This window comes from Candida albicans, chromosome 6, assembly GCF_000182965.3.
Source record: "Candida albicans SC5314 chromosome 6, complete sequence".
NCBI lineage: Eukaryota > Fungi > Ascomycota > Pichiomycetes > Serinales > Debaryomycetaceae > Candida > Candida albicans.
In genome coordinates this window covers 339378-352535 of record NC_032094.1, presented here as the reverse complement: position 1 = coordinate 352535, position 13158 = coordinate 339378, and the positions used below count along the sequence as shown (strand labels likewise).

Here is a 13158-nt window from a genome sequence, read left to right as displayed (position 1 = left end):
CTATCTAATACTGATAAGTGTGAATTTCGGAAACGTATTCCACCTTAACGTATGGTCTATAAACTGGTTTCCACATTTGTGATTGTACCCATTTAAGACAACCTTCATAATCTCTAGGCACTTCAACAAATCCACCATCTGGTTTTTCTTCACTCTCCACTCTAGCAGTACCTTCCTTCAAGGATTGTAAAATAACTGCAGTAGCAACATGGGCACTCACTTCATCAATTTCTTCTAATCTAGGTAACAATCCATTCTTAGGATTCTCCATTTTAGGAGACATGGAAGCTAATCGATCAACGGCGGCTGAAATCATGGTATCAGAAATTGTCGTACATCTCGATAAAACAGCACCTAATCCAATACCTGGGAATGTGAAACAATTGTTGTTTTCAGAAATATAATAGCCATCCACGGGTTCAAATGGAGATCCAGTTGCAATCAATGCATTGTTATCTGTCCATTTCATCAAATCAGAAGGAACAGCTTCATGTAATCTGGTTGGGTTGGATAAAGGGAAAATAATTGGTTGTGGGTTGTGCTTATACATTTCCCTGACGATTTCTTCAGTAAAAGCACCTGGCTGGGTAGAACATCCAACTAACACCGTTGGTTTAATCTTGTTGACACATGCCAATAAGCTCTTAGTATCGACACCGTCCCATTCTGAGGCAGGATCAGCATATTTAAGCTGTGCTGGACTTGCATTAGTGGATTCGTTAGTTATCAAACCATAACGATCCATACAATGGATTCTTGCTCTTGCTTGTTCCTCAGTGGCACCATGTGACACTAAATGATTGGTGATCTGGTCAGCAATACCCAAACCAGCAGATCCAGCTCCATATACCAAAACTTGAATATCTTTCAAGTCACGTTTTGAAAATTTCAATGCAGCAGTGATTGATGCCATAACCACAGCCCCGGTTCCTTGAATATCATCGTTAAAGGAAGGCAATTCTTCTCTGTACTTATATAACAAGTCTCTACCAGTTGACACACCAAAATCTTCATAATGCAAAACTGAACTGGGGAATCTTTTTTTGATTGCTTGGATCACTTTATCAACAAAGTCCCAATACTTTTCATCTCTAACTCTTGGGAATTTGTTACCCATGTATAATTCATCATTTAGTAATCTGTCATTGTTTGTACCAACATCTAAAGCAATTGGTAAAACTCTTGCAGGATGAATACCTCCACATAAAGTCATAAGACCCAATTTGGCTATAGCAATTCTAATGGCACCTACACCTTGATCACCAATACCCAAAATACCTTCACCATCGGAAACAACAATATAATCAATATCTTTATCTTCTCCATATGCAGACAAACGTTTATCAATGCCGTCAGGATCATTAATGTCCAAGAAACAACCTTCTGGTTTTCTGAATCTGTCGGAATAACTAGCAATTGCGTCACCTTCAGTAGGAGTATAAATGATTGGTAACATTTCTCTAATATGACGTCTCACCAATTCATAATACAACACTTTATTTTGTAATCTCATAGATGTACAAAAATCATTCTTGGCTAAGGGAGTTTTCAAATAGGAAAATTGTCGATATGCTCTTTCCACTTGTTCATCTAAAGAATTGACTTGTGAAGGTAAAAGTCCAGTTAAATCAAAACTTTCTCTTTCTTCTTTGGAAAATGCTGATCCTTTATTGAATTGTGGTGAATTCAACAAGGAAAACCCAGAAAGTGCACACTCAACTGGACCATCCATTGACAATCTCGTGGCCTTTGGTTTTAATGATTCAATTGCGGCTTTAATACCAACTGGGGTTTTGACAGTACGAGTACGCACTTCAGCGGTCTTTGCTGCTACTGCTGCTGCTGAGGCGGCTGTGCTTGAATTAAATCGGATCTGGAGTCTGGCAACCTTTAACATTGTGTTGATGTTGAGCTGGGTATGTATATGTGTAGTTAATGTGAATATCTATGTTAGAAAACGTGTTGTTGAATATTTTTTAATTAGAAATGAGGAGTTCTATTTTAAAATTTATAATATTAGCCTTTCGAAAGGTAAGATGTCCCCAATAGGTACAGATGAGGGAGAAAAAAAGACCACGGAGCAATGGAAGGGGGTAATTATTGATTTCCAATAATTTAAATGTCAACTATAAAAAAACAAATTGAACTTTTAGAAAATGAATGGCTTATATATTAATTTTTTCAAACGAAAACATTTACTGGTGGTGTTGTTGTTGTAGTCATAGTAGTTAAGAATCAGGTTATTACCCATAAAATATCATTGTATCAATACAAAATAAAAATTAGTTGGGTTTTGTGTTTAACCGGTATTTCCCATTTGACAAATTGTAATTCACACTAAATTTTTAAAGGCTTTTCCTTCTTTTTGGTGTATTAATACTGAGAGCTTCTTTTTTTTTCTCACCGTAACCGGTCAGTGATTTAAACTAAATTTAGGACTAACGGGAGGAAGTGGATAACATCAAGGATACTGCAAAATGTTCGAATTTTAAGTAATACTTACGATGTTAAAAAAAGATAAATCTGTCAAGTTTTGTGATCAGTGTATATTTCAACTTTGATGATTTCTGCCCTCACTGGATATTATTTTTAACAACAACGTCCGCCAAGGATCAAGAAAAGAATACCCTGTTCTAATTCTTTCAGTTTCACCAATCGGGCATCTGTGCGGCGAAAGCTCAAAATTTTAGCGTTCCCCTCTTTTTTATTATGAGAGATTTATTTATTGCTCTTCTTTAAATGGTGTATATGGGAATAATTGATTTTGTTGTTGTTGTTGTTGCTGTCGTGGTTTCTTTTTGTGCGGCTTTTCTTTTGACATTTCCGATTTTACAAACACCATTTAAAACACTGTGGATTGTTGATTTATCTTAGACACCTTACACATTGAACTCCAACTAAAGGTGATTTACATTGATTTTCCAATTGTTCGTCCGAGCTGAACGGATTATAAGATAGGGTTCATATTTGGTTTTTGTTGACATTCTAGTTGCAACGGAAAAATTCGGAGAGCACAAAATGCAGTTATAACGAGAAATGGCGTCAACTAGGAAGAGATTCTTTTTGCAACTTATTTTTGGTTAATTGATGGAAAGAACGAATTGGTGGCTGTTTTGAGATGCCGCTAATATTATTTCTCTTCAATTAGGAATAAATTATTCTTTAAAAGGCATACAACAACAGTTTAGTTAATGAGTACCGGTATTGAACACTAAATCAATAGGCTACTGCCAAACCAATCAATAGAAAACTTTTTCATAAAAATTTCGTCACGAAATGTTTATAAATATATACATGCAATTTTATAATTAAATTTGATGTAAAATAAGAGCACCCAATATCAACAGGCTACCTCCAATGGAATGTGTGTAACACCAAATATAATCAAATACAAAACAAACAACAATGCAATTACACATCTTGTAAACTAGCCAATCCCCACAATATAAACTACAAACTGTGTGTACAAATCCTAGTGAGTATTTTATACCACAATTATATAGGCCAACTATGGTAAATTATAGAAAAAGAAAGATATATTGTGACGCTCTTGGCAGTTCCAAAACACCCCACATAAGCTTAAAGGTACTAAAATCATACTCTTTATGTTCCTTACATAGAGATAAGAAAACCGAGCATCTTTTCGAGATTCGCGCTGTGTGAAAAACAAGTCTAGTCTTTAATGTTCAGCATTGTTATGTTATCAATTTAATTGTGTACGTGATGAACACAGAAATGTGGATGATTACTTTAGTTGGTATAAAGTTTATTGTACACCTTGTATATTGTTCCCCACTTTCTCCTATACAAGGGTTGAATAACAACTTCTTTTACTCACCACCAATGAAACATATTTACCGCTTTTGGTTGGGTGCTACTCTTTTTCTTGTTCAACCCCGACACTCCCGGCTACAAATGAATTATTATTATTTTACATTCGCGTGTGACAAGAACAAAAAGAAGCCAACAAAAAGTTTAACGTGGAAAGAAGAAAATATAATAGAACTGCAAGCGATGCACAGCAATCGTAAATTACTAACAATAAGGAGGTCAGCAGCACCAGACAAAGTAAACAAACTGAAAAATTTTCTTTTGTTTTTTTTTTAAGCCAGCCCCAAATTTTTTTTTTCTCTCTCTCCACCCCACCACCACCAAACCTACCACCAACCACTGCCAACCCTTCTTTTACAAACAACACCCACACACAACAAAAAGTTTAAACTTTGTTTATTCACTTAACAAACTTTATAATTTAAACAAAGTCACCAAATGCAATAATCACACATCTTTTTTTTAATTATTACTTGGACAACTAATCAGTTTTAATCAAACACTCAATTCGTCCCCCCTCCATTCCATTTTATTTATTTATCTATCACTTTTCCCAATTTCTTTTATTCTATCGTTAATTTATCATTTTTTTCCCTTTTTCCATTTTCCTTTTTTGTTTGTTTTGTTTGCTTTATCTCGCTTAAGAAAGTCCTAGTGTTTTACAACCATCTTATCACACACTTATTCTCACGTCATAGTACTCACCATGTACATTAATCAATACTTAAATATAGATAAATTAATATTTTATCTATCGTGTACAATTATTGGATGGTTACTGTTTTGGTATATCATTTTCAAACTAACTGGATTCCATCTTCTGACCATCACTATAAACAATGGGATACTGTTCAATGGAATATCATTTCACACAAAACGATATCTAATATCGGTAGGGTCATTGAGATTTAGACTATGGGGTAATAGTAAAATGACCATCATTGATGACTTAACTATCAAGTTATTGCCAAATGTGAAAAATAACCAAAAACAAAATACTCAAGAAAAGCGCAATGACTATAGTTTCAAAGATCCTACTGCTCCAGTGGTCAATATATTCCCTCAAAATAGAATTGGCAAATCTGTGGTCTCTAGACTTATTCGACACCTCCCGAAAATGAATTTGGAACTAAGACAAACCGCTATTATCACTCCGTCTGAGAACAAGACTATAATAGAGTATTTAAAATTCACAACAAGCTCAAAATACAGTAAACGTTCTAATGAAAAAATTACATTTAAAGCTGGTCTTTATATTAACAACGTACTTCATCATTTGAAGACAAAAGGGGATGTCATCAAGCCATTTCAAATTGGGGGTGCTAGTTTTGAGGCCAAGTTTCTGATTAATTTTGAAACCGGGGTATTAGATGATTTGAAAACCAGAGTGAATATCAATGATAGTGATTTTCTGGTGTTTAATGCAATCAAATACTATTTTATCCTTAAGGATTCACAAGAAACGAAAAATAACACCAACAATCAACTGACTCCATCACAGGCAGAAATAGAAGCAAAAGAGGAACATAAACTACAACGCTTGGAAAACACATTCAAGATAATACACGCAATTGTCTCAGAGATCAATCTTCATATTGAAAATGTGAAAATTTCAGAAATACCGTTTGTTACTATGGAAAATAACCCTGATTTTAAAGAGTATTTTAATGATGTTAGACCTGCAACGTGCTTGGAAATGATGACAAAATCGACATCTTTCAATTTTTCCAGAATGTACTCTGATGCTGCTGGATTTGAGGTATTGTTCAATTCCAAAAGAGACAGACCATACCATTTAACTTGTTCTGTTCAACTTTTGAAAGTCTTTTTTGCATCGAGAGTTGAATTGCCTACTGGTCAAGTTGACAACAACACCGACGAAATATTAAATGTTCCTAATTTTGCATTGACGTACAAGACAAACATACTAGACCAAGTAGTAAGGGCAAGAGGTTTCAAGAATTGTGTGGTGGAAATATATTTTTCTGCCAGTACTCCAATACTTGATTTAGATACTCGTCAATTAAGTTCTTTGCTTTATAATTTGGTGTTATTGAAAAAATGGAAGACCATCAAAAAGCTCGAGAAATTGCTCGAGAAAACACCTACGTCATCTTCTGATTTACAAGATGATGATTTTGATGGTAGTGAGACATCAAATTTAAAGATTCATCCTGGCACCCCACATCATAAGGAAAAGATTAATGCGAGAATATGGAGATACTTAACAGATTATTACCCACATTTGGATATCAAGACAGTGGTTGAGCAACCACGATTAGTCCTTCGACATTGTGAACCTAAGAAAAATACCCAGATCTTAACATTTTCGTATTCTTTATTAAACTTCACATTATCAACAACAGAGACAAGAGACTATACCTCAAGTTGTCAATTATTACTCCCTTTGGTTACCTACTACGAAAAGCCATTTTCAGATGTTTCTGATCTTCATGGCAAGGAGCTAGTTACTAAGCGGGTAGCACATACAAGTTACATTGATATCAAATTAGAAATTTTCAAGAATTTAACAGTAAAACTTTTAGTTGATGTTGATAAAGTGACAATTGACTTGACGAACCTTGATATTTTCACTGGAATTCATAATTTATTACTTGATGTCACTCAAATCGCAGAAACCGATCTTGAACTAGGTGTTATTAACAAAATGTTGAATTTACAATTCCTTCAATTGCGTCACGAATTACAACTTCGTCAGGTATCATATTTCAAGAAAAATGTAAAGCCCACATTAGAGCAGAAGTTGTTTAGATATTTACCCAAGTGGTTAACTAGAATTGATTTGAAAGTGACATTTCTTAATATTTCCTTGGGATCCAGGTCAGTTTTGATACCTAAAAAAGATTTGTCAAGAGCTGAATCCCCTGATTTTGATTTTGATTTTGATGATGACCATGAATTGAAGCAAATTGACTTGAAATTTGACTCCTTAAGCATTGGTGTTGCTAAGAATTCAAAAACAAGTGGAGAGTCAACGCCATCGACAGTTGCGTCTTCAGCTTCACTGGAGACTTTAACTATTCTGAACCACGACACCGTTTATTGGGCGGTCAATGCCACTCTTGAAAAGTTGAAGTTGTCAGCACTTACAGATTTGGATGGGAAATTTAGTCGTCTATTGGAGATCCCAACAATCAAGACCAATGTCAGCGCCATTTGTGACTACTATGGAAACAATAAGCTCATTACTGATGTGAAAGTAGAAAAGATCTTGGTTGATTATAATAGGTATAAACTATACACTCTAATTGGATCCATTTATCTTATAAGAGAGTTTGTTTTAGCTCCTATCAAGGTTATTAAATCCAAAGTGAATAAAGATTTGACCAAATTTGATAGCAACTTGTCCCCTGATCCCAACGCAGCACACAAGACCACCTCAATATTGGATTTTTTGCATTTAGATTTTAAATTAGATTATCTGGATATGATTTTATGTCTAAGCAAAGATTTCAAAGTCAGGTTACAATTGAATGCAATGCAAGCTGCTTACAGGGATGGAACAGCTGACTTGTCTATTACATTCTTGAGAGGGCTCGCTGAATCTCCATTAGTGGCCAATAAATGGTGTCGTTTACTCTGTTTGGATACACTTAAATTTAAATCAGAGATAACATCGTCAATTAAAGATTTGAGTATTGAACTTGATTCTGATGCTGTTAGATTTATCCAACCCCACCAATTTGTTGTTTATAAATTTTTTGACAATATATCCATTACCGTTAAACTTGTCAAACATTTAGTTAAATTGTTGAAAGACGAGAGTACGAAAGAAGACTTGAATATTGTTCATCCAAACCTACAAAAGGCAAAACTATTACCATTTATCCGCTTTAAATCAAAATCATTGAAGTTTTGTGTGGAGGATGATCCATTTGAAACAGAATTGGGTATGATATATCAATTAGGGAAAGTTGAACAAAGAAAAAGACTCGAACTTTATAATTTGTTTGAGACCAAAGCAAGTACTAGCCACATTGATACTGAAGAATATTTTGACAATTTGAGTCGATTGAATCGCACTATATCCCAGTCCTGGATCCGTAAAGTGAATGTCTATAAAAGCAAATTAAGAAGTGAGATTATTGCAAACAAAGATTATTTGCTCGGAAATGAAGTTAAATTAGATGAGTCCTTGAATGATGATGTGGTAACATACGCATATGCACTGCCACTATTCTCAGTCTATATGGATAAGTTCCAAATAGACATATCCAAACCAAAATTCAATATCGATGAAGTCGCCAATTTTATATACGATTTTGGTCAAGGAGTACCCAAAACTACTGAATACACTTTATTGATACCCATGTATATGGCTCTACAATTAGGGGAATTGAGAATGCACTTGAGAGATTATCCTTTACCTTTATTGCATTCTCCACGTAACAAAGATATGGATGAGACAAGTTTCAAATTAAATGGCCATTTGGTGATAAGTGAAGCATTTGCCAAAGCTATAGAACATATGAGACAAATCGATGTTCCGCTAGTACCAGAACACAAACATAAACATAAACAGTTGAATAAATTTGAGTTTTTGGTTATGGAAAAAACTTTGGCGAGTGTAAAGTTGTACACCGATTTGGAGTGTGTTTTTAATTCAAACTATCCAACAAGAATTGTTTGGGGTGCTTCTTACAATTTTGGAATTCAACAAATGATGGCAAACTTTGATCGGTTTTCAAAACCACCAGTGGATCCATCTACAAAATTAGGATTTTGGGATAAGTTAAAGTATATCTTACATGGTAAATGCCAAATCAGAACTAGGAAAAGTTTAGAAGTTGCATTTAAAGGATCAAGAGATCCGTATGATTTGTTCACGACTGCAGGCGGGTTTGTATTGTCATTTAGAAAGAATGTTGTCTGGGACATCAATAAAGACGATAATTCGAAAAATTACTTTGATATCACGGCAGATAAAGTTTCCTGGTATATTCCAAACTATTTAGCAGGACCATTATTGGCTTGGACAAGAAGTAGTAAAAATTCAATTTATTTACCAAATTCACCAAATGTGGTTAATTCTTGCTTTGCATATTACCTTCAAGATTTTACTGGACAAGCTGATTTTGATCATGCTGCCCGAGTATTTGAAAGAAATGTGGTCAATCTTAGTGGAGGAATTCATTTTCAAGTTGGGTTTCTACTTGAACGTAAAGATACAAATGGTAAGAGAACCGATGAATTCAAACCTCATTACGAAGTGCAGTTGTTTGATCCCAAGTATTGTGAGAAAGGACATGACTCTTATGCTGGGTTCCGAAGTCAATTTATACATATGGCTATCTCATTGGAATCAACAAACAGTTCAAGTTATAATACAATCCATCTTAGTCCTGGTACTTTCCAACAGTTTTTCGATTGGTGGAAGTTATTTGCTAGTAATATGCAGTTACCTATTAGACGTGGCAAAATGTTTGGAGAAGCAAAAGAATCTGTCAAGTTTTCGCAACATTTATTCACAAACAAGTTTTCTTTCATGTTGAAATCTTTGTTTATTGCTCATGTTTATCGAGACGAAATTGTTGATATCAATAACGATAGAATAGAAAGTATTGGTTTAAGAGCCAAAGTAGATGATTTTATGGTTGATTTACATCAAAGAAAAGAGCCAGCAACCCTTTACCATGAAGAATTATCTAAGAATGAGAAGGTGATGAAAATGAATTTTGATTTAGGAGAAGTCGTTTTATCAGGAATAGACTTACGTGTCATGCATGTTTCATTTCTCCAAAATTTATACACTCAATCACATTCCAATTCAGGTGACGCTAAATCAACTTATAATATTTACGACAATGATCATCGATGGTTTGATATTATGGATTTCCAAGAGGCATTTTTGACATCAATTAAGGATTGCGTCAGGACAGTTGATATTTATCCATTGATGTATTTACAAAGATTCTTTTATGAAAGAGATACACATGGTGGCAAGTCTGAGGATGAGACTGCATTTGGAAAAGAAGTTATTCATAAATGTAATTTGGGTGCCATGAATCCCTTGGAAACAAGATTGAATGTATTGGTTCAAAGACTTAACGCTCTACAAGAACAAGTCAAAAAATTGTCCAAAACATCTGCTCCAGAACCTGTAGCAGATTTGAAAAAACGAATTCTGTTTTTGCAAAAAGAGATTAGCACAACCAAAGCTAGCGTTAAGTCGAAAATGCGTCGTACATCCACTATAAATGGTATGAATAATTCTGAAAATTACCACAATAAGTTTACTTTCTATAACATGCTTCTTAAATGGAATTTCAATTGTCGGAATTTGACATTGAAATACATACATTTTGTGAAATTGAAATCACAGCTTCGAAATTACTTGTCACACAAGTCCATTGAAACACTTGAAAAAATGATGGATAGTGTAAATGCATACAACGATGAGGACGATTTGTCATCGACGTCAGAAATAATCCGTCGTTTCACACTGGAAGGGGTTAAATCACAGACATCTACCAGCAAAGATATCACTTCACAACAGAAACTTGACAATTTCAACACAATATTACGAGAGACCAGACCAGACGAAAAAGTGGTTGAGGATTATTTGATTGACGTGATCGCACCTCAAATTCAATTACAAAGTGAGGATTATCCTGATTCTGTTGTGCTCATCTCTACACCATCTATTAAAGGTAAAATTTTGTCCATTATGGATTCCAGGAATAATGCAAACCAAATCTTGTTAGAAACTAGGTATGGTATTTTACTAAAAGATGCCAATGTTTTTGTATTAAACAAAGAGGATATTGTAGGGTGTCCAGATATGTTAAGTATTAGTAATCCATATGGAGCTAAATCTAATTGGCCACCATGGCTAGGAACAGAAATAACCCAAAATGGTAAATGGGCTGGAGCCAACAACTTATTGATTGAAAAGCTTTCTGTTATGACAATGTGTTATGAAAGTGAAATTTTGTCAAGCAAGCTTTCTCCAAATGCACAAGATCTGGATCAAGAAGAGCAAGCGAATTACAATGATGATAATTCGAAACAGGCTCCTCTTCGACTTGGTATTGATATGCCTTCTGTGGTGATTACATCTACATCAAGTCAATACTTTACCTTATATGTTATCATAGTGAGCTTGTTGTTTTATAGCGAGCCTATGAGTAAAGTGATCCACAAGAAAATCGAAAAGATGAAGTTTTCTATTGATTTCGAAGATTTGGGTGCTCTTACTAGCAGATTAACGAAAATGCAGCAACATCATAAATTGTTGAAAGTATTGTCTAACAACTATAGTTTCCGACAAGGGAAATTAAACAACGAGGATCTCAACAATTACTTACAAGTGAATCTTGAACGTGGTGAAATTGCTAGTGATATTTATTTGTTGTTGCGTACATTATTGACGGGTGATTTTGCTTCTGATACTTCAAATAACTTACTGATGTCTTGGTTGATTAGAGCCGATGAAATTATATTACAGATATTGGAAGATGATAGAACCCCAATCATGGATCTTGCCTTGGCACAAGGGATGTACACTCGGAAAGAACTTGAAAGTGGATCCAATATCAACAAGCTTCATATTGGTACGATGAGAGGATTCAATCTTATTGAACTGGCACGATATCCTGATTTTATTAAACCAATAACTGAGAGTTCGTCACAGAATTTGATTGAGCTCGCGTGGACAATGAACAAGTCGGTTGGTGGTATAAAAATTATTGAGAATGTATTTGTTAATGCAGCGCCGTTGAATATCAAACTTGATGAAATAACTGGTGACAAATTAATGAAATTCATTACATATTCCAATTCAGGAAACTTGGAAGATAGCAAAATAATAGCTGTGAGCAACGAAAAGAATAAAGATAACATTAAAGATAATCTGGAAGATGAAGATTATGGGTTGATCACAGAAAATGAGGGAATTAACAAAGGTCCCAAATTTGAAGAAATGTCTCAAAGCAGCAACATGAAAAGAAGTTTAACTATGTTGTCGAGCAAAAAATCTTCTTCAAGTGCAAGCTCAAATGATGAAATTGAAGACAATGAGGATGTTGAAAAAATGATTGAAAGGTCAAAAAAGTATTTTTCAGTGGTATCATTGAATGTCAATGCAATTACATTAGAAGTTACCCTTAAATTAAATAAAGGATTTAAACGAATTCTTAATGTTAACGATTTTAGAATAGACCTTCCTGAATTCAATATTACAAATGAAATTGTGTCTTATATGGATATAAGTAAGATGTTACAAAGTATGATTACGAAAATGATATTAGGACATGTGGGAAGGTTATTGGGTAATAAAATGAAAGCTACAAAGGGTAAATCAAAGAAAATTATGAAAAAGCGGAAAAGAATTCGGTCAATATCAGATGTTAGAAAAGAAATCCACGTTTCTACAGAAAGAGGTGCAGATTAATTGAAAGTAAATCTCAAATGAATGTATAATACACATATTTATTAATGATAATATTCAACTCTTTTTTTCTCTATATCGTATGTAAGGCAATCAAATATGAACAAAACACAACGACGTTATATATGTTGTCTTTTTGGATCAGCACCATTCTGTATCTTCTTCTTACGTTTAATTTTCTTTCCATGTTCATCTTCTCCCATATCATCTCCCCTCATTAAAGTTTGTTGATCATTTATTGCCAAATCTGAACTATTAAACCCAGGTATTCCATTAATTGGTGTGCGATCAAATTTTAATGCCTTATTTAATAATTCTGGATCCAATGGTTTTATAATATCAGGATGTTGTTCAATCAGAGGATCTAATAATCCTGGGGGGATTGGTTTAGCTGGTGATATTTGATGTTTACCTGGTAAATCTTGAATATGATTCTTGTATGACTTTCTTAATTTGACTCCTTTGGATCCATCAGGATTGGTACGAGCTAGTGATTTCGTCACGGGGATCAATCCATATAGTTTTATTAGATTGTCCTTTGGAGTAGGTTTTGGTGATTGATAAATATCTATTGATGGGGTGAAACAGTAGTTAGTAATTGTGTTGAATATAACATGATGTATTATGGAATACTATTTAAACATACTTTCTGGATTTATTAGATAGTAATCATTTGATTGTGTATTATTAGGTAATGTTGTCATATCGACTAATTAGAAATACTATTGATTTAAAAAGTTAAGCTGATGATCGTGGAGGAAATATTTTGATGGTGGGTGGGATATTTTTTTTGTTAGTGTCGCTGGTTTTCGTACTTTGTTGATATTGGTAAATTGCACACACTACGAATTCTACAGAAATGTTCTCTAACAGACTAGGAGTTTAAACGTATACCAATGAATACATTTCATCACATT

At 34.1% G+C, this 13158-nt stretch overlaps 3 protein-coding genes across 3 annotated transcripts; 1 reads left to right on the top strand and 2 right to left on the bottom strand. All coding sequences in view use genetic code 12, as the record gives it.

The window, feature by feature from the left end:
- Nucleotides 1-4: 4 nt before the first annotated feature.
- Nucleotides 5-1897, bottom strand: MAE1 (malate dehydrogenase (oxaloacetate-decarboxylating); the record flags this gene model as incomplete). Its single annotated transcript, XM_711635.2, has 1 exon — nucleotides 5-1897. One exon carries the CDS (start codon nucleotides 1895-1897, stop codon nucleotides 5-7), a length of 1893 nt encoding a protein of 630 aa, XP_716728.1.
- A 2640-nt stretch (nucleotides 1898-4537) lies between these two features.
- Nucleotides 4538-12244, top strand: FMP27 (Fmp27p; the record flags this gene model as incomplete). The annotated part of the gene is made up of 1 exon (XM_711637.2): nucleotides 4538-12244. The coding sequence occupies one exon, from the start codon at nucleotides 4538-4540 to the stop codon at nucleotides 12242-12244; it is 7707 nt and encodes a 2568-aa protein (XP_716730.2).
- Nucleotides 12245-12360: 116 nt separating this feature from the next.
- MED19 (Med19p) lies at nucleotides 12361-12945 on the bottom strand (the record flags this gene model as incomplete). The annotated part of the gene is made up of 2 exons (XM_019475455.1): nucleotides 12361-12809; nucleotides 12888-12945. 2 exons carry the CDS (start codon nucleotides 12943-12945, stop codon nucleotides 12361-12363), a joined length of 507 nt encoding a protein of 168 aa, XP_019331000.1.
- Nucleotides 12946-13158: the final 213 nt, after the last annotated feature.